Genomic DNA, 20981 nt, shown 5'->3' with positions numbered 1-20981 from the left:
CCTGGTGTTGGGTGGTTGTGGAGGGTCTTGTTCCCAATGGACCTGTGTCCACCCTTTTCTCCTGTCTCGATTTCTCCCACGACTTTGTCCTAAAAAAGGCTGGTCAAGAAATGGAGGATGGGGTTGAAATGGTGGTATAGGATGTGGATATTGTGTAAAAGGGTATTGCCATGGGGCTGGTGACCACCAGGGTCCTTGGTATTGTGAGGGTCCGAATCTACCTCTCCTGCGATTCCTTCTGAAGGAGGTGGATGGACCTCTGCCTAGTTGGTTGTCAAATGAGGATGCCTCAGAGTCACTGGAATATGCATCCGAGCCTGAGGAAGAATAATTCGAGCCCAAGCGTTTACCTTTTTTGTTGAATTCAGGAGGTTTGTACCCTTCTTTAGTGTAGGGGTATGCATATTCATGGGAAAAGCGTGCAAGATCTTTTTTGAATTTATCGATCTTTGTCAAAATGATTGAGTCTTTATACTCTTTATTAGACTTGTTCGTTTCTTCCAAGTTCTTTTTAAAAAGAGTGTTGGTGATTGTCGTTTTGATTTGTCCTTCTAGAAGTTGTATCTCAATCAGGATGGCGTCTGCTATTCTTTTGGCTGTGTTAATAATCAATATTAACCAGTCTCGCGTGCATCTCCACGCAATCAAGGACCAATCTTTCATGAAAGGCTTGTCGGTGAGGAACAAGCGTGGTGCATTCGTCACTAATAAACCCGTGGGAGCGCAGTTCTCACGTAAATATTCAGTCATGATGGCCCCGTGAATGGTCGTACGTGAATGTGTACGTTTGAGATTGAGTAAAGTGGGCCAATCACTTGGAATGTTAGGTGGTGTTACAGTGATGGTGTGAAGTATACTTGGATTCTCTGTGAGGATAGTCTGTAAAACACTATCGTCAAATGCAAGTCCAGTTTGTGCAGCCATGTTCAACTAAGGTTATGGACAGAATAGTATGAGATAAAAAGTAGTATAAGATAGAAAATGATCAATCTTCTTTGCAGAGATCAAGAGAAAGACCGCCCGCAGCCGTAGCTGCTCAATGTACTGGTAACAATAAACTGTGAAGGGAGGGCTGAAGGGAAATATTTTTAATGACCCTCAGGTTACTAATCCCTAAACCTTACATAATATAACAAACAGAAGTAACCTCTGGTTTCTAGAAGGACAAATCAAAACGACAATCACCAACACTCTTTTTAAAAAGAACTTGGAAGAAACGAACAAGTCTAATAAAGTGTATAAAGACTCAATCATTTTGACACAGATCGATAAATTCAAAAAAGATCTTGCACGCTTTTCCCATGAATATGCATACCCCTACACTAAAGAAGGGTACAAACCTCCTGAATTCAACAAAAAAGGTAAACGCTTGGGCTCGAATTATTCTTCCTCAGGCTCGGATGCATATTCCAGTGACTCTGAGGCATCCTCATTTGACAACCAACTAGGCAGAGGTCCATCCACCTCCTTCAGAAGGAATCGCAGGAGAGGTAGATTCGGACCCTCACAATACCAAGGACCCTGGTGGTCACCAGCCCCATGGCAATACCCTTTTACACAATATCCACATCCTATACCACCATTTCAACCCCATCCTCCATTTCTTGACCAGCCTTTTTTAGTACAAAGTCGTGGGAGAAATCAAGACAGGAGAAAAGGGCGGACACAGGTCCATTGGGAACAAGACCCTCCACAACCACCCAACACCAGGAGCAGGACATGCCCAGCACAACCAAGCACCAGCACCAACCAAACGACCTAGTGGTCAATTTGAGTGCACGTTCTCTTAATAAAGATGAACTTGCAGTTCTCAACCGAGGACTTGGCTTTGTCCCAACCAATATAGGAGACTCTTTTTCCCTTAGATGTGAATTGGCACTTTTTTTCAGGAAAATTCGACTACACTTTTTCTTTAAAGACAAGAGTGCGGAACCAACTGAACCACAGCCAAACAACACTGGTTTGAAACCACCTTCCAGTTTTAATCCGCCTCTACATCAAGTACCAAATCAAGTACTTACATTTGAGAAAGCTGTCTTAGAAGACATAAACAACCCACAAAGTTGTAATGCCAAAACGTATTATAACCTACCTCTTAGAGAGAAGAAAGCTCTTTCCACTCTGGCCAATGATACCACCATTACAATAAAACCTGCCGACAAAGGAGGCGCTATCGTCATCCAAGACACAACAGCTTATCGGGAAGAATGTTTAAGACAACTAAATAACACCACGGCCTACCGGCAGCTGTCTTTGGATCCAACTATGAGATTATCCAACGAAATTCAACATTTGGTTGAAGAGGCGAAAGCCGAAGGTTGGATCACTGCCAATGAAGCAGATTTTTTGACAACCAAATTTCCCATTGTGCCCTACTTTTACACCGTGCCAAAAATTCACAAAACACAAAGACCCCCACCAGGACGCCCCATAATATCAGGAATAGGCTCCCTGTTGGAACCTTTGTCTACCTTCGTAGACTTTTTCTTAAAACCATTAGTCAAGAAGATGCCTACCTATCTTCAAGACACAAAAGACGTCTTGAGACTGCTAACAGTAACAACATTTGATGTAGACCAAGATTACCTTGTGTCTTTTGACATAGAGTCGCTGTATACAGCTATCCCCCAACTGGAAACACTTGAAGCCATACGCACATTACTAGAAACAAGTGTTCAGGATTGAGACATCATGACACCAATACCCTTTGTCATGGAATGTGCGAGATTGGCAATGACCGAAAAAAAATTCAAGTTCGAAGACAAAATATACCTTCAAGTGTCAGGAACTTCGATGGGGAGTATTTTTGCCCCTTCGTTAGCCAATCTCTATGTGCACATGTTTGAAGAGGATCACATTCTCAACTCCACAAATCCCTTTCGAGATCAAATTAGAGTGTGGAAACGCTATATTGATGACATTCTTGTCATCTTTAGAGGCACCACCCTACAGGTCTCAGAATTCTTTGACTGGCTGAACAACCAAAATCCATTTCTCAAGTTCACCATAGAATATAGCAAAGAAAAACTATCTTTCTTGGATATTCAAATCTACCCTAAAGAGGGTGGATTAGAGTGTGAATTATACACGAAACCCATGGCTCGCAACTCATTGCTCACCTTCCAGAGTTTCCATCCCAGAGCACTACGGGAAAATTTACCTGTAGGACAGTTTTTGCGACTACGCAGAAACTGTTCAGATACAGACAACTTTCGAAAACATGCCCAAAATTTATCTATCCAATTACAACAACGTCAGTATCCCTCACATCTTGTGAAGAAGGCTATGAAGAGAGCACTCAACAATAATCGAGATGCATTACTAGAGCCTGCTGTAATTAAGACACCTCTACAAAGGCTCACGTTCGTACATACTTTCAGTACCCAGACGAACCACATACAAAGAACCATACGCAGACATTGGTCCATTCTCAACATAGGGAAAGGAACTCTTCCTAGTCCCCTTTTCTCCTACAAGAGAGGAACCAACCTACGAGATACTCTCGTACACACTCGACTCAAAACCATCCAGTCTGTTAGGACAAACACTCTCTGGGACTTACCGAAGGTACAAGGACATTTTCCCTGCGGTAACTGCACTGCCTGTCCCCAGACGGCCCCAACTAAAGAAATTGATATTGGGACACAGAGACCTTGGGTTTTAACCAAACATACCAACTGTAACTCTGAACGAGTCATTTACATGATCACTTGCCCCTGTTCCTTGAGGTATGTAGGAATGACGACTCGCAAAATCAAACTTCGCATAAATGAGCATAAGAGCACCATTAGGTGTCATAAACAAGCGACTAAACTGACTCAACACTTCCTCACTCTCAAACACAGACCAGAAGAACTTAAGTGGACGGTGTTAGAGCAGCCGTTTATTCCTCCACATGTCAGTGACATTGCCCGTTTCCTTTTTAGGAAAGAACAAAAATGGATTTATTCACTTCGCAGTGATGAACAAGGGCTCAACGATGATATACCGTGGACTAGCCTTTAATATCTGGCAGTTCCCCTTTTTTTCACTGGGGGTGAGGTTGTGAATAACATTGAATGTACCCTTCTTATTTTTCCCCCCTCTGGGGAATACGTACATTCTACAAACACCTCACGACAACATTCATCCCAGTCACAGGTGTCAAACTAAGTGCAACGACATATGGCCATACTGATCTGCTCATATAACAACTCTGTTTATCTGCGGTAATAAAGCCACTCATACCTCTTTATAAACATCGGTATTGAGATGCGATTACGATTATTCAGAGATTACCACCCAGATTGCAGTTTCTAAGCTACAACCAACACAGCATGTAGCGCTCGCACATGTTTATTACCACGGATGACCCGCCATCCGAGTGGAGACTAACAAAATACTTATAACTGACACGCAACTCCAAATACCAGGAGCCTTTGCGGATACTGACGAGTGCGTCATCAAGACGCGCTTCTATTTATGAGCGCCATACACACACATCGGTGCCTCCCCGTCCAGCTCAGTTTAGCCGGAGGTACCGACGGAAAGGTAAGAGCTCTATAGACGCGTCGTCTTCCTCTTTTTCTAAACTTGTCTCTATACTCGTTTGAATAGCTATCAAGCTAATATCTTAAACATGACACCATAACAATGTCTCAGCATGCCGACCCGTTTGTGACAAATCGTCTCAGTTTTCCTTCGAGACACATCCACTGGCACTTTAACATGCCGGGATGTATACATAAACGCCGCCGCTACTGAGTTTTATTGTTTATTGTTACAGTTCAGACAACTGCAGTCCTTTACCAGTCGGTTTTGTTTTTAGCCATGTTCCTATCGTTTGGACATAAACACAGAGATAACATTATATTTTGAAACCAGCAACTCTTGCTAGGTACAAATATCACAGCAACCGTTTGTTTTAATACAGAGCGGGGCCTCGTTCACTTGAGCGGATGCCACGTGGGGTGAGGCGTGACCCCCTACATTGAGGGGTAAGCAGGAACACCGATTGTTTATATAAATTGGTGTTTCCCATCTTGACTATTAAGTTGTTTTAAATGTCTCTTATACCAGAGTTAGTTTAACTGACCATGAGAGCCTGATCTATGTAAACAGCATTTACATATTGATTTTGAGCAAAAGCCTGTGCACCACGTTGTTGATTCTCACTGTTGTTTTTCCAGTAAATTTCTGAGAATTGATAATCCTTTTTGTTTTTAGGATTTGCAATTCACTCCATGCATAGCCGGGAGTGTTTCAATACCACCACGCAAGTAGGTTGTATCTTTTCCTTTTCCTTTTCACTGTATGGATTATTTTAGCAGTAGCATATTAAATCGGTCCTGACGAAAGCCAGATTGACATCCAATCACTATGGCTGAAACATGAAGACCACCTGTTGGACAATAGCAGTTATTTTTTCGAACTGCTCTTTGCACTGTTTTTTAACTACATCACTCGGTCAGTCATGAATAAAATTGTGGGACTGACTCAGTAGTTGTTTTTAACATTGGCACACATTTTTGTTTACTTCTGCACTGCTTCTAAACCTATAGCCACTGTCAACTTATGAGTAGCGACATCACAACACACCAGGGCAAAATAATTCTTTGAATCTGTTTGTTTGTCCCTGGTTTCACACACTACACATATCTCTAATATGAGAGCATTGTGTGTGGACGAATTCCATATGATGATAACCGCTATTCACAGTGGCTGATGGGATTCAATATTGATGGTATCACTCACATGTGCTTTCTCTCTTACAATATGTCTGTACAGTAATAGGCTCTGATTGATTGACCAAGGTTACTTCTGTTTGTTATATTATGTAAGGTTTAGGGATTAGTAACCTGAGGGTCATTAAAAATATTTCCCTTCAGCCCTCCCTTCACAGTTTATTGTTACCAGTACAATGACAAGGATCCCCTGTGCAGCCCTTAACACACACAATATTGAATAATTTTAGAGTATGTATTTGGAACATCAATGGCTTGACTGACAAACTGGATGATCACGAAACACTAAAATACTTAAGGACATTTGACTTGATATTACTTCAAGAAACCTGGGAAGAAGCTGAGATAGCCCTTGAAGGCTATATGACGCAAATCGTCCCAGCTACCAGGACCTCACCCTTTGGCCATAGCTCAGGCGGATTAATGATCCTTGCCTCTATCCTCATAGTAGGATCAATGAAGATTAAAAAAATAGCTCCTAACGTCATACAGGCGACTGAGATAACAATTAACACCAGAAAGCCGGACCATCGCCTGGTAATAGTTAACTCTTATATACATACAAAGCACAGACGGAAAGGTGCAAGAGAGCTGGTCAAAGAGATAGCACGAATCATGGATGAGGGGGAAGCTGAAAATGTAATCTTGGCAGGAGACTTTAACCTCTTTCTTTTTGGATCTGCAATGGACGATGATTTGGCACACGAACTTAACAGAGCCTGGGGAATACCAACTCAGGCACAACCACTTCCAACTAAACAAACTAATTGCTCGAACCAACTGTTAAAAGAATTAGAGCAATTAAACCTTAGGGCGCTGAATGGTCGGTACAAAGAAGATACCCCTTCAGCATCAACATACCATTCAGCAGCAATTTCCTCCTACCTAGACTATGCATTTGCAACTCTCCCTCTATTTGACATCATTAAATCATTTAAGTTGGGTGTTAGTGATCAAAGTGACCATTTGCCACAAGAAATCGTTCTAAGGACAACTAGAGAGAACCCCATGGATATCAGGGCATGTGCTAGATCCGAATACACATCAGACTTCAAACGTATAAGATATAAACAAAATAACATCGAAGAACTGTCTTTAAACGCGAAGGAGCTTATTCATCAGGGCAATCTGGTTGTAAACCCGATAGAGGCCTGGGAGTGGTACACAAAGGCTCTGGGGACCAAATACGCAACAAACCCAAGGCCAGTCAAAGGCAAACATCCTAAATCTGTATCGAGCAAGACAAACACGCTGGAGATAAAAAGTATTAAACGGAATATAAAGCAAACTTTAAACCAACTCCGTATACAGCCAAAAAAAGGGCCTTTACAAGACGCTCTACGCGGCTTAAAAGCAAGCCTAAAAAAGGCAACTTGGGAAATCAAAAGACAGGTGAATGATGAACTTTGGGCAAAAATAAAGTACGACTCGAAACTAAAAAACAGTGCTAAATTCTGGCAAACAATTTACAGCTTGCAGCGGCCAGGCCATCAAAGAATAAATTCCTACATATCAGAGGCAACTTGGGCTGACTACCTGCACAATCATTTTAACCAAACCGATGAAGGTAACCCCACAGCCCTAACAATACAAGAATCAAATAATAATCAGAAGGATAATGAAACAGGAATGACTGAAAAAGTGCCCAGAAATTCCAAGGTAAGCACAACGGGAAAATACGACCAATAGAAGACTGATGGGGCAAAGAACAAGAACAGCACATTAACAAGTATCATAGAGAATAAAATCATTATAACAGCGGATCGGATAAAAACTCAAATAAAGAAGGGGAAAATGGAAGGAGCCCCAGGCCCAAATGGGATACCATTGATGATATTTAAACAGGACATCGAATTCTGGAGCAATAATCTAGTACCGCTCTTCGTGGGCATACAAGAATTAGAAACCTGCCCGGAATCCTGGCAAGGATCGACCATAAGCCCAATTCATAAGCAAGGAGACAGGAGTGATCCTTGCAATTATCGGTTAATCGTTTTACTTGACATAGAAGCAAAGTATTATGCTGGCATTCTACTGGATGAATTGACATCTTGGGCAGCGTCAAACCATATAATCCCGGCAAATCAAACAGGGTTCTGCAGAGGACAAGGAACTACAACCAATGTTATGGCACTAAGTCTGCTGACAGACACGGCCAAAGTAGGAAAGAACTCGCTGTTTCTATGTTTTATCGATTACAGCTCAGCCTTCGATCATGTGGACCGGGGCAAACTCTGGCAAAAGCTTGACAAATGGGTGATACCGCAACCCCTCCTGAAGCAGCTAGTCCTACTTCACACCAACACCTGGGTTAAGATTAGGCTGGGAGATGGGACGCACCTCTCCAGGCGAATCAATACCTCTAAAGGACTGAAGCAAGGGTGCGTCCTAGCCCCTACTTTGTTTAATCTTTTCCTGGCAGATTTACCAGGGGAACTGGACAGCACCAAATCGCATGCCCCACGGTTGGGGGACATCACGCTGTCCAACCTCCTCTACGCTGATGACCCGGTTTTAATAAGTCGAACTTCAATTGGCCTTCAGCAACTTCTAAACACTACCAGCACATTTTCACAGCGTAATGGATTAAAAATCAACCTAAAGAAAACAAAAACCATGGCTGTGAATTATAAGAAGGCCAGGAAAAACTGCTGGTATCTGGACGGACATAAACTGGACCATGTAGCGTGCTACAAATACCTGGGAGTCCTAGTAGACAGTAGAGGCTCGTCCAAACCGCAATTAGAGACGTTACAACGAAAAGGCTCCATGAGTTGTCTCGCGATGAACCCCTTGAAGAAAATATTGCCAGACTATACGCTTGACCCGTTTCTACAAGTATTGAGAGCTCGCCTTCAACCGATGCTAACATACGGGAGCGAATCAACTTTTGAAAAAGATGCTCTTACCCTTGACAGAGTGATCAGCAAAACTTACAGATCCATCTTTCGGTTACCCAACTATGTATCTCCTGCGCAAATCCATTTGGAGTTCGGGGTTCAAAAACAGACAGTGGAAAGAAGGGGCAGCTTCATAAAATGTTGGCATAAGATTAGAAACGCAGAGCAAGGCACCCTAAACGCCCATCTTTGGACTGAGCTGCAGCGACGAGAACGATCACACGCAAGGAAGTATCTGATGGAATCGTTGGAAGTACTCGAACTGTCTGACCTCTGGAACGCCCCAGTAGATCATAAATCTTTTTAAAAACTAGTAACAAAGGTTACAAAAATAACATCGCTATTAGAGGATAAGGAAACTCTAGCAAAAAGGGCACACAGATGGACAGTCCTAAACGACTATAAAACACTAAAGACTCAAGCGTATATGGACCACGGATTCAAACAGAAGACCGAAGAGAAATTTTTAAAACTGTGACTCGGCATATTACCAATTCTCCCTCACCTGGCTCCATGGAAAAGGAATCAGGAAGACAAAACTTGCCGCCTCTGAAGTGCAGGACCTGAAGATCTAATCCACATAATATGCATCTGCCCAACCTTAATGGACAAAAGGAGATACTTATTACGCGCAATATGGAACCAGAAGGGCATTAGAACATGTAGACATGCAGTCAAATTATGTTTTAATCCGCAGGAGATCCAATTAAACTGCAGATTTATAAAATACCTTGACGTAGTGGCGGAGAGAATTAAGGAAACACAAAATGAGGAAACTGAGTAATAAACAGACAGTGCCTCTGAGTATAATTTATGGGCTATAGCTCTAATGAACAACACCAAAAAATGTAAACTATTAACACGAACTTCATAATTTTAACTTCTGACAATTAATTTTTACTTTTGATGTGTATCTCTTTTAAAGCTGTATATCTTAAATTGTAAGTTTTAATTAACTATGCAATAAAACTTATCTTATCACTGCCTTCAACTGCAACCCAATTGTGCCCCACTATAAACACCTGGATGCAACTCAATTCAAATAACGCACTAAACAAAAGCAATATGCTGCCTAAAAAAAAAGTTAAAACATCCTGGGAAAAGCAAACACTCATAGGGAATGCAAGATTAAGTAAAGCATGTGAAATGTAAGCAGTAACAACATGTTTACCTTAACGCTTTTACACTCAATATTCAGAAATCAGTGAGTGCTTTTACCTAAAAAGTTAAGGACATCACTGCAGGGCCTGGAACGGATCCATTCCAATGTTCATTGCTTATATTCTGACAAAAAGTAAGCAGTATGGTTTAAAAAGATCACATCCGTGAACACAGAGCCATGGTACACATTTTGTTTTCCAATCCACCCATCAATCAGGCATTGCAGTACCTCCAGGACTCGTGCACTTGCCCACCCAGGGAAAGCAATACTGTGCAAAGAAAGATAAGAAAATAAAAGTAGGGCTTTACTGGTAAACTCTGTAAAGAGACACTGTGTTTGAGTGTGAATAAAATCAATCTGTCCACTTTGCGACCACTCTGTCCTGCTTTATTTATTTATTTTTCATATTTTGAACCTTTTATTCCCAAAACTGCACTTTGTAATAGAATTTTTTTAGAAAAAGACATTTCCAGCAAAAGTGCTTTTCTTATTTGGATCCATTTCTTGAAGTCATGATTTTCAGTAAGTAAGGCTGAGCAAGACAGAGAAGGAATGAGGGGAAGAAAGAGAGAGGGGGGCAGCTGCCAGCAGTAGAGCAGAAGTGGACACTGTCCTTGTCTTCTCTGAGGAAGAAGTAAAAGACAGTCCTTTTACTTATCCGCCCGTCCGCGATTACACTAGTAGGCAAGCACTTATAACATCATTATTTATTTACATATTAGCTTGATTGCTAAGTATAGTAAGCAATGCCACTGGTACTGTTGTTGAAAGCATGCGCATTGATAAAACAATTGGCTTAGCCTTTAGGAACTTTGCCTCTAAAACCTACTGCTTTACATTGTATCGAGGAAAGAGCAGCAGATACTTACTATCTAATTCTGACTTGCTCAGAGTGAGAAACAGGTAATAAATTTTTAGCATAGAATCATGACGATTTTAAAGTAATTATAGTATTTTATTTGTGAGAACGCTTATGAAAAATGTTGTATAATGAATTTTAAGTGTTACGGCCAGTTCGGCTGAAAACAATATAACATTGATTGATACTGTTGTAAGCCACTCTTCACCTCATGAGATGTTAACAAAGTTACTAATTAGTTCTGATTTATAAGAATTCTGAAACTTGAGAGCTCTTCCAATGTTATGGAATATTTGTTTGTGTAGCTATGCCAGCTTTGTATTGTAGGCATAACTGCCAGAGCTGCCGATTTTGGAGCAAAGGGACCAGGTTCCAGTCAGCGTGGGCTCATCAATCTTCCCGTGCCTACAAGAAAATGAATATGTCCTTGTGTAAAATAACTGTTGCTCACGTAAAGCGCACCAATACCTTCGGGTCGAGGTTGCGGTGTATAAAACTGCCCAAAAAACACATAAAACGCGATGGTAAACGGACTACAGACTTACTATTCTAACAAACGTCACACTTCAGTTTGCTACGAAAAATATAAGCGCAACAGATGCACGCCGGAAGTCTTCTTGTCTCGACCTGAAACGCCTTTTCTACTCTCGCGAGATGTCATTTCCATAGGAAGATTTCGCCAGCACAAAAAGTTTTCGGCTTTCAAGGGAGAAAGATTGGAGTGTCTTAGGCTAAAAGAGGCGTGGCTAAAATCGAAAAAAGGCAGGCGCAGTCTTCTCTGTGCGGGGCGTGGTGCCCCAGCGTGTAGGCGGGGCTGGTGGGTGTGGCAAGAACCGAGAGGTGGGGACAGGCCGACTTAAAAAAGTTACGAATACAACTGCAAAGTTTGAGTAGGCTGCGCTTGTACTCAAAGGGGCGTCTGGGCCAGTATCCAGTAGGTTCAAAAGGCTAAGCCTAGCGCCATAGCTGATCCAACCTTTTTGTTTACGCACTTTTGCAACCTTTTGTTGGACTTTAGATCACTTGTGAAAGCACTGTGATGCCCAGAGAACATGTTCGCGCTATAGCAAAACTGGATAAATAAAGAGAGGTGCTGTCTTTCAGGAAGGTTACGGCGGGCGGATTCGGGTTTCAGGGACCTGCGTACCCTAGAGGGCGTGGTTAACACAGAAGCAGCGCTGAAGGGGCGGAGATGGCGCTAGCGAAGGGGCCTGTGTTGTGAGGGGCTCTTGCAGTGGGGCGTGTCCTTGTGTCAGGGGCGGGTCTCTCTTGCCACAGCAGCCCGGCCCCGACCCCCTCTGCCCCGTGTCCCGGGAACTGCGCTAAGAAAGGCCACAGAGCTTGGCGGAGCCTGATGGAGCCCCCGGCCTGAGGCGGCCATGGAGCCGTGCCTCCCGCTGCTGGTGCTGGGGAGCTGCGGCCTGCTGCTGCTCGCTGGCGGTGAGTCCGGTTTACAGCCGGGGAATGGGGGCTATGTTTAGACGTGAGGGCGCAACAGGGAGATGTCTGGGGAAGCGGCGGCGGAAGCCCCTTCCCGCGCCCGTGGTGTCACCTTACAGCACTCACAGGAACTTTCGGGCGAGTTCAGAGCTGGAGGGAGCCCCTCACTCTTTGTGCTTCCCGAGGCCACAGCCTTTGTCCCGGAGCAGCGTTGTGCGGCTCTCTGGCATCTTCCTGGCTGCAGGCGCTGTTCAAAGCGCGGTGTGTCTCGCACTGATTGCTATGGCCCCCAAATGCACGCTGTCACGATGAGACCGACCTTTAGGGTCTATTACAGCACCTTTAGCGTGTGGAACTTGCCTCGCACCACCTACGCCTGTAAACAGCGCATGCACAGTCTGTTCTAAAAGTGCATGTACATACAGAATGCATGTGTACGAACTGCTAATGAGCCATGCATTCAAGCATAGAGTACTAGCCACAGCCGAGTGTCTTAATTTTACATTCCATGCATGTGCGTACAGCTACTACAATGTGCACACCTATAGACGTACAAGCGGCAAAAGCTCCTTATTTACAAGCACAGGGTGTCACTTATCTGTTTAATGCATGGACGGACTGGGCTATTGTGTCTGCTTGCAATAGCTCCGTTTCTCCGTACCGATTGCTCATGCTTTGGTTATAGTTGCTACTTCGTCTTGAACATGCACAGATAACTTTCTCTCTGCTCATACACTCCTTAGGCTCAGTCACTCCTTAGGCTCAGTCTGCACATGTGCTAACCACTTATACATTGTGCACATACATAGATCGTGTGGCTGTGCACAAGCCTAGATCTCATGCGCATATCTTTTGTTAAGGCTTCGCCTGTGTCTCGTGTACCCGCTACCCCCACAGATAACTCCTCTTAAATTGCGTGCCAATGTACTCTGTGCCCACATGCTGCTTGAGCTGATTCCGTGGGACTTAAAATACAGGCTGCTTGTGCGTATCAAGTCTGTGTACACACAGGATATATATATATATAGTGTACACTGCAGACCTTTATTTTGCAGTATACGTGTGCCTCAGCAGTGCGTGCCTTGATAGACTGCGCCTCCACTGCTGTCATGTATTTTACATCTGTATATGGTAACAAAATGTTTGTGCTCCTATGCGGATTGTCCTTGCTGTTTGCATTTAATCGGCTCTACATGCCGGTCTGTACCCGCAATCTTCACTCCTTACACTACCACTGGATTATACACCGAGGCTGCACCTAGGAGGCTTCCCAGTGCTTTGTGCAACTGTCTGTAGTGTCCGTGTACACGGGCCTGTCAGCGCGCGAAAGAGTCCTTCACACTATTGTCGGTGTATGTTTTGGTCTGCTTTAGGTATGTTCTTGGAGATGTTATGGTATTTTTTTCAATGGAAGAACTACATGTATATCGCGCGGTGTATACCAGAACACAGATACCGGCCCACGGCCTCTGAAAATGCATGCCGTTTCTCTGTTTGTTTTTCATTGCGTGTAAAATGTACCTTTTTTTTTTGTCATCACTGGTATCTATCTGCTCCTCCTTCTGGTTTTGCGAAGGTCTTTTATAAATATAGTTGTGTACACAGTCTGTGTCCCACCTGTTGTAAGCTTGAATTCCTTTTCGTCTTACCAGCTGTACGTGTGTTTATTTGTAGACATTGTGTTTTTTTTCCTGCCGCATCGGGATAATTGTTGACTTTTCCACATTGTTAATGCCTCCGCATCTCCCGTGTTAGCGCTGCAGGTGAAAATGTTAAAAGCATTCTAAACCAATGACAAAAGCATTCTAAACCAATGACAACTGTCCATAAGAAGCTGACGGAGCGCAGTTAATAAATCACAGGTGTTCAGTGGGGCTTTATGGAGCTTTTTCGCCTCTACGATCAGGCACCATTGCTTAACTGAGTAACGATCGAGGTATCCTCCTGTGAGGCATGAACAGATGAGCCAGCCCCGTGGTATGATGGCACCCGTCTCTGCCATGGAGGTTGTAGTCCGAGCTCAACAGACGGCGCTCCCCACCGGTCCATCTCACCGGCATGAGAAGGTAAACCGTGTTTAAAAACAGAACACGCCACGAACTTTCTCAAAAGTGTTAATTCACAGTTGCGCTCTTATTTGGCGACAAAAGCTTCCAAGGACTTTGACGACTCTTAATATTTCACATTGCACTTCAATTCACGTTTTGTTTACTTCTATAATTCCATAGCGCTTTGAAAAGCATTCATCTTGCACGGTGATACCCAAACCAAATTCCGTTTTTTTGTTATTTGCGATGTAGAAATGTGATCAAGGGTTCCTGTCTTGCGTTTGAGTCTCTTTTAACAAGTTCGAGTAATTGTTACCATGTTACATTTTCAGCTTTACTATGACCGTTACGGTACGGATGGTCGCAAAACATGACCGATAAAATGTAAAGTTGGCATTGTGGCTTGAATTTGTCCTGCATTGTGTTTACCGGTGCCGTATTGTTGGTTTGATTGGAGTAGGTGCTCGGAGGGCACACAGACACAAACGTTCATTTCTCTTCTGATCGGCACATTTTTAGATATCGTCAAAAGTAAAATTCAGGCAGTACTTTTCACAACTCGGCTCCAGGGCCTGTCTGTCCTGATTCTCCCCCCCCCCCCCCCCTTTTTTTTTTTTAAAATCGTGCCACCCACCGTTTCAAAAGATCTGTGATTACCCAATCTGTTGCTCTGTCTGGAGTAGGAGATTTGACCAATTTATATCCACACAAGCATAACCACTGTGGGGAGAAGTGAAATGCAGTGTTAGCTTTCAGCAACTTGGGGCCACACGTAATAACATTAGGGGTACTGATTTCCTAATTGCGATCAACTCCGAATCGTGAAATCAGTATTTCAAATGTGTGAAACTGTTTTGAGTTTCATTAGCGAATCCTGGTGGGTCGCAAATAGATTTATCTCATGCATATTAATGCGGTACATTGCAATTTGTGACTTATTTGGAATCGCAGCCATCACAGGAATAGGGCCCTGCTATGGTCAGCAGACCTCGATGCCTGTGATGCCTTTTAAATACAGCAATATATATATCACTTTTTTTAAAGGCAGCCCGTTTTCCTCAAAGGAAAACTGGATTTAAAAAGAAAGAAATGAAACGTTTAAGTTTCATTTTTTTAAAATTAAGTGCAGGCAGTGGTCCGTCGGACCTCTGTCTGCTCTTAAAAAATATTTATTCACCATTCTCAAAGGGGAAGTGATCCTTTCGGACCCCTTCCCATTTGTGAATGGGTTATCACCTTTAAAATGGTGGTAAAGTATTACTGTTAGGGACTGGAAGTTGGCTGCAAAACAGTAATACATACTAAACCGATTCGGTATTTGGAAGAGGCGCCCAAAACACACCCCTTCCAAATACAGAATCACAAATGCAATTTGCGATTCCAATTTTGCACTTTGTACCTCTAAAAAGGCATTTTTCCAGTTGCAAGTGATCCGATTTTGTGAATCGGGCCATTTGTGACCAGAAACATGCTTTGTACATCTGGCCCATGGCTTTTTAGGACTAAAGAACGTGGCTTTCTTGGTACACACAATATTCTGAACCCCTTGGTGCTGCTGGGGGTTCTTTCCTGCTGTAGGAAATAAGTCTGCAACTGCAAGTAGCACAACTGGTTTATATTTATTTGCGTAGATCGGAGTTAAGTTATATTTGATATCAAATTACATTTCCAATTTATTTAACAAGCATAGTTAATTAAAACCATTACATGGCTAAAAACATCAACAATCGCAACACTCAATTATCGCCTTAAAACAAGTGAGGTTATGAGCTTAATGTGCTACATGTCCCAAGTCTGTTATTTGTCTCCCTAGAAGTAATAGTTTAAGGTTAGCGGGGGGGGGGGGCGCAAACCTGTTAAACACATTGGGCCCCCAAACGCTTACTTAAAACATTTACTGCCACATACATAAAGCTAGAATTTTGCGAGTCCTTAATTGCGAATAGTAAGGATTCGCAATTAAGGACTCACAAAATACTATGCATGTAGGAATCGCTATAATAGCGATTCCTACACATTCTTATTTGCGACTCGCAAATAAGGAATAGCTTCCCATTCATTCCTATGGGCCTACAGGCCCATAGGAATGAATGGGAAATTGCAAGCGCAATATGCGAGTACCAATAGGTACTTGCAAATTGCGCTTGCAATTTCAGGGTGCAAGGGTGTCAAAAGGACACCCTGTTGCATCCCTGGAATTGACCTATGCACATATGTTAAGCACACTCATGCCCTAAGGGCATGTGTGTGCGCAACATGAAACTTTAAAAAATGCACAAAAGTGCATTTTTCAAAGGTTTTGCAAATTACCATGAAGTTCAACTTCATGGTAATTTGCGCCCCCTATTAGCAAAATCGCTAATTTTATTACTATAATACATTGCATTTAAGGAATCTCAATTTGCGATTCCTTAAATGCAATCGCAATTTAAGTAATCGCAATTTAGAGCTTACTTAAATTGCGATTTTTGCATTTGGGATGATGAATCCCAAATGCAAAAATACCGGTCGCAAAGTTTGCAACCAGTTTTTCTTTAGATGCATGTGTGCCTATTTGTGCTTTTACAATCGTGGAGACAAATAAGAGGGTGGCTCCCTGACTCCTAACAGCATGTGAAATATTCAGTATTAATTGGAGTGGGCCCGTGCAGCAAAACTCGGCAAAAAAATAGAACATGGTACTGTTATAATGAGGATGGGTTTGACTGTCCGAGATGTAGGGCTTGCAGGGAGTCCACAGTGGGAGCTATCGCTTGCTCATTTCTACTGAGAGTATAATACATTATATGGGTTGGTGTTTTTTCTGTTTTTATAAAAAATCAGTATTACACGGTATGTATGTTTTTCTTTCTAGCTGCCCGTTCTTTGTGGTAAACCCAGATGTGACCGGCAGCTACTGTCAGTTTTGTCCTGAAAATGTTTTCTGTCAACCCATTTGCATTTTTTTTTTTATTTTGTTAACCTTGGTTTCCACTTGGAATTATAATTGCCAGCCAGGTGCTGTGATTTTTGGATTTCTCAAGGCACCTGTATCAAATAAAAACCTGCTGAAAGGGACATTGCAGAAATAATGTCTTGTACATTGTTAAAAAGTTGGGCAAGGCAAGCCTGCTAACTGATGTGAATGAAAATGAATAGACAGTCATTATTAAAAGTACTATTCATGTATCGTATTCCACCACGAACCCTTGCTTTTGAATTTGATTCCAAAGTGAAAAATGAAATGTATTTCGTTAGTAACTCTGCAAAACAGGACTTTGACACTAGTGCATTACACCCATAGCAGAGATATGACATTGTGTTTTGAACTTTCGTTGTGGTCTCGCGGTCTTGGTTTGATGTGCTATGGCTTTAGTCTTGGTGGTGGGCTGTGGTGACTGGAGCTGCTGCTGCTGGTGAGCTATTTCAAGAATAGAGCATCTTGTTTTCTGTGTCTTCGTGCGTGATTTAACCAAGGAAATTGCCAGTAACAGGCCTATCTTGTGGATAGTGTGTCTTCTGCTTCCTTTATTGTATTGCACTTCCATGGGAGCCAGATTCGAAACGATTGTTAGTGAAGCCCAGGTGATAGGAACAGCTCCATCAAGGTGAGCTGCCTAGTGTGTCCCATTGATTGCCCTGACACATACATCCTATGGTCTGTGGGAATGACCCCAAAATGCACAAATGTCCCCTGACTAAGGCACTTCAACCAGCGCTGGACAAGCAAAAGTGCCTTCCCATGAACCACAGAAGCAAGGAACAATTAAACAACAAATAGGTGGGAGAATAGCACAAAGAATGCACAACAATGTCACGTTATTGTACGACCGTCGGCCACAAACCTACTACACACTCCTTTGCGGTACAAACCTTGCAATGTATGCTGCATGTGCCTGTAAATCTGTGATTTACAGCGTACGTTTTCATGGCTAAACTAGAGGATATCAGATGTTTGCAATTTGATTTTATTAGTTCTCTGTAGAGACCGCACTGTGAGCACTGCACAACAAATGCATATATGGCAAATGGGCTTGTAGAAAAACATTGACAAGTTATTTTACCTATTGTAAATCATACTTACATTTTCACATAGCAAGTACTACTGGACCAGAGATGTGTGTTTGTATCTGTGTGTGTATATGTGTTTGTGTGGGTGTGTGTGTGTGTATATGTATATATATATATATACACACACACACACACACATCTCTATCAAAATAAAAGGAGCCGCTTTTGCCATTAGCTATTGGTGGTCTTAAAGCCCCAGAGGCCCTTATAGGACGGTGCCTATGGGCACTTAAGATTACACTAGGATAGTGAGGGGCACCCATCAAATGGACTGTTGTTGCAACACGATCAGCGAGTGCAAGGACAGAGGTGGGCAATGCTCTGGTGCACACTTTATCAAACCTTTTATTGGGGGCCCTGGACGGCGGCGCAGTGTTAAAGAGGCAGAGCTCTGGGGAGTTTGAAATGAAGAAAGGGCTGCGGGGAGGGGGGTGGAGTCAGTCATATCTCACAGGTTAGTTTTTATGTATGGTTTACAGTGACTTGTTGATGACCCCCCTCCCCCCCACAATAAATGTTCAGGGGCACTGAGGCGCGGGTAATTATCATGCTCTTTATAGGCTCGCCTGCGTCGCCTTTCTAATAAGCGCGCAAACTTTACATGTACTTGTTAGTTTTGTTCTGTAGTGCTTTTATTAGCAGAGGTCCTTCCTTAAAAGAGGTACAATGGGGTTGTGTGACCAGAGGCGACATACGCTGTATAGTGTCCTAATTAGAGGAGATTACCTCGTTGTTATTTCCAATTCATCACTGTCAACTAAGTGACAATAGGGGCCCTGGCGCATCCTTCATTCACTGCCAAGAATTCTGGGTTTCCGGGTGGCTCTCGCCCCTTAAAGCGGTGCTGCAGATGACATCTTTTACACATGTCTGATTGCTGCCCGAGTCTCTTCTTAGCTAGTCCGCATGTCTGGAACTCCTGCCTTTGAAAATCGGGGCTCCAACAAAAGTACTGTCAGAGCTATTTTAATGCACACCTTTGGAAGTCTGGAGTGTACGCATTTGAGTAAAAAAGGAATTCCTGTTCCTGATGAGAATATTTCTAAACTTGTTGGAAGCACAGATAGAGCCATTGTGTAGGCTATTTTTTCCCCAAATGATCATATTTGTTTATATTCAGCAAAAGAAGCTACATAGGCTGCTTACCTCTTTGGCTGGGAGGAACACCTCAGACGTCATACATAAAAAAGTAACGCTGCACCCGTACGAGTGGGTGAATATTTACTCCTTCTTTTTAGAATTCACAGACGTTCTCTGTAGCGCATCTGGAAAGTTACTAGGCATACTGTTGGACATGTAATGTGACATTCACAGCACTCTAGTTCACCCAGTGTATTATTCTGCATAGCATAGACTCAAGCAGTGGAGAAACTGTGCCTGATGTCCATGGTACACGATTTTTTACCCTTTTCCTTTCTTTTTCCCACGGAAAGTCATTTTTCCCTTTGGAGAACCAGTTTCCCCACACCTCCTACAAGATTGAGGTGACCGTTCCCTTTCCTAACCTGGAAAGGAAGTTAGTTGCTTCAGCTTTTGGCTGTTTTTAATCTCTGACCATTTCTAGGGTGGGAAAGGGTTGGAACGGACTTTGTAAATGCAAACTTGGAAGACTAAATGTGCCTTGTTCGCCCAATTCCTATCCCTTGCGTGGGAGTTACTACTGAGCACTTCTAGGGTCCTGTGGCCGAGAAATCTGCAGTATACCCCATTTGATTCTGCCAGGATTCCTTGTGCACATTGCTGGACGGTGTGAATGGATGTATTTTCGGCAGTAAACGTCGATTTGTGGATTAAAACGCCTATGTGAAATGACCCCCTGCTGTTACACAGAGGGATAGGCAAGGTGTTCAAAAACAATGTCACCCACCCATACCATGGAACCTCTAGGCTTTCTTATTAGAGAAGCACCTTGGATCCCCTGCCCACCTCGGCCCCTCTCTGTAAGAGAGTGGTCGTGGTCCATACATAGCTGTTTAATTGTGTGTTCAGCTGCACAGGGACCATTTCTAGACTGCTGCATAGGTCTCAGATCTGTGAACAGCCCCATAATGATGTGCATTTGTCAAAAATAGAAAAAAGGCAGCACATTCCTTCCTTTAAATTACTTCTTTTAATATGAATATTATATTAAATATTCTTTTTTTTAAATATTTATATTCCTAAATAAAGGAATGTATATAATTCTTGGGGCCGCAAAATAGTAGAAGCAATATTTTTAGGGTTGTTTTGCTGCTGGCTCTCACGGTCACCATGGGTGTGTGTGTATTATAGGCAACAGTATTCATGCTCCAAAATAAGTACTAATTCTAAGGCGAACAAGAAAACTGCTAAAAAAAAAAAGTCTCTAGGTACTACCACAGTCTTCGATGTTTTTAATTTGTTTTAAAAAATAATAATAATAATAGAGGGACTCAAAGATTTTCCCAGTAGCCTGTTGTAAACACATCTGAACGCATGACTCCTCTTAATTCCTTTTTCTTCCACTACCCTACATTTAATGTCTCTTTATTTCTTGCAGACTCCTTTTCATCCCTGCTTTCACCTTTTTTTTTCTCCCTGTTTTCCTATATTTCTCCCTTTTTTTTTCTCTCCCCTTTTTGCCTTTCTCTGTCCTGTTCTCGGTCAGTGCCCAATAATGAAAAATAAAAGCCTTTGTTACCAAAAATCGGAGTTGTTGCTAATGTAGCTACCAGCACGCATTAGGAGCACCTCTTTTAGATTGACTGACTGACCCAGCCCTATCCTTGTTTGGGAGGGTTGGGGTTGTGTGGCTGACTGTACCTTAAATGTTCCAGACCT

At 42.7% G+C, this 20981-nt stretch overlaps 1 protein-coding gene across 1 annotated transcript in view; it reads left to right on the top strand.

Moving 5' to 3' along the window:
• The first annotated feature begins 11812 nt into the window (after window positions 1-11812).
• LRP5 (LDL receptor related protein 5) overlaps window positions 11813-20981 on the top strand; it is a 382460-nt gene continuing 373291 nt past the window's right edge. The window contains exon 1 of the mRNA XM_085644789.1: window positions 11813-12084. Coding sequence (XP_085500915.1) covers window positions 12024-12084 — 61 coding nt within the window. The 5' untranslated portion in view covers window positions 11813-12023. The remainder of the gene's footprint in view (window positions 12085-20981) is intronic.

This window comes from Triturus cristatus, chromosome 3_1 (genome assembly GCF_964204655.1).
Source record: "Triturus cristatus chromosome 3_1, aTriCri1.1, whole genome shotgun sequence".
In the NCBI taxonomy this organism is placed as follows: Eukaryota; Metazoa; Chordata; class Amphibia; order Caudata; family Salamandridae; genus Triturus; species Triturus cristatus.
This window is presented reverse-complemented; position numbering and strand designations above follow the sequence as displayed.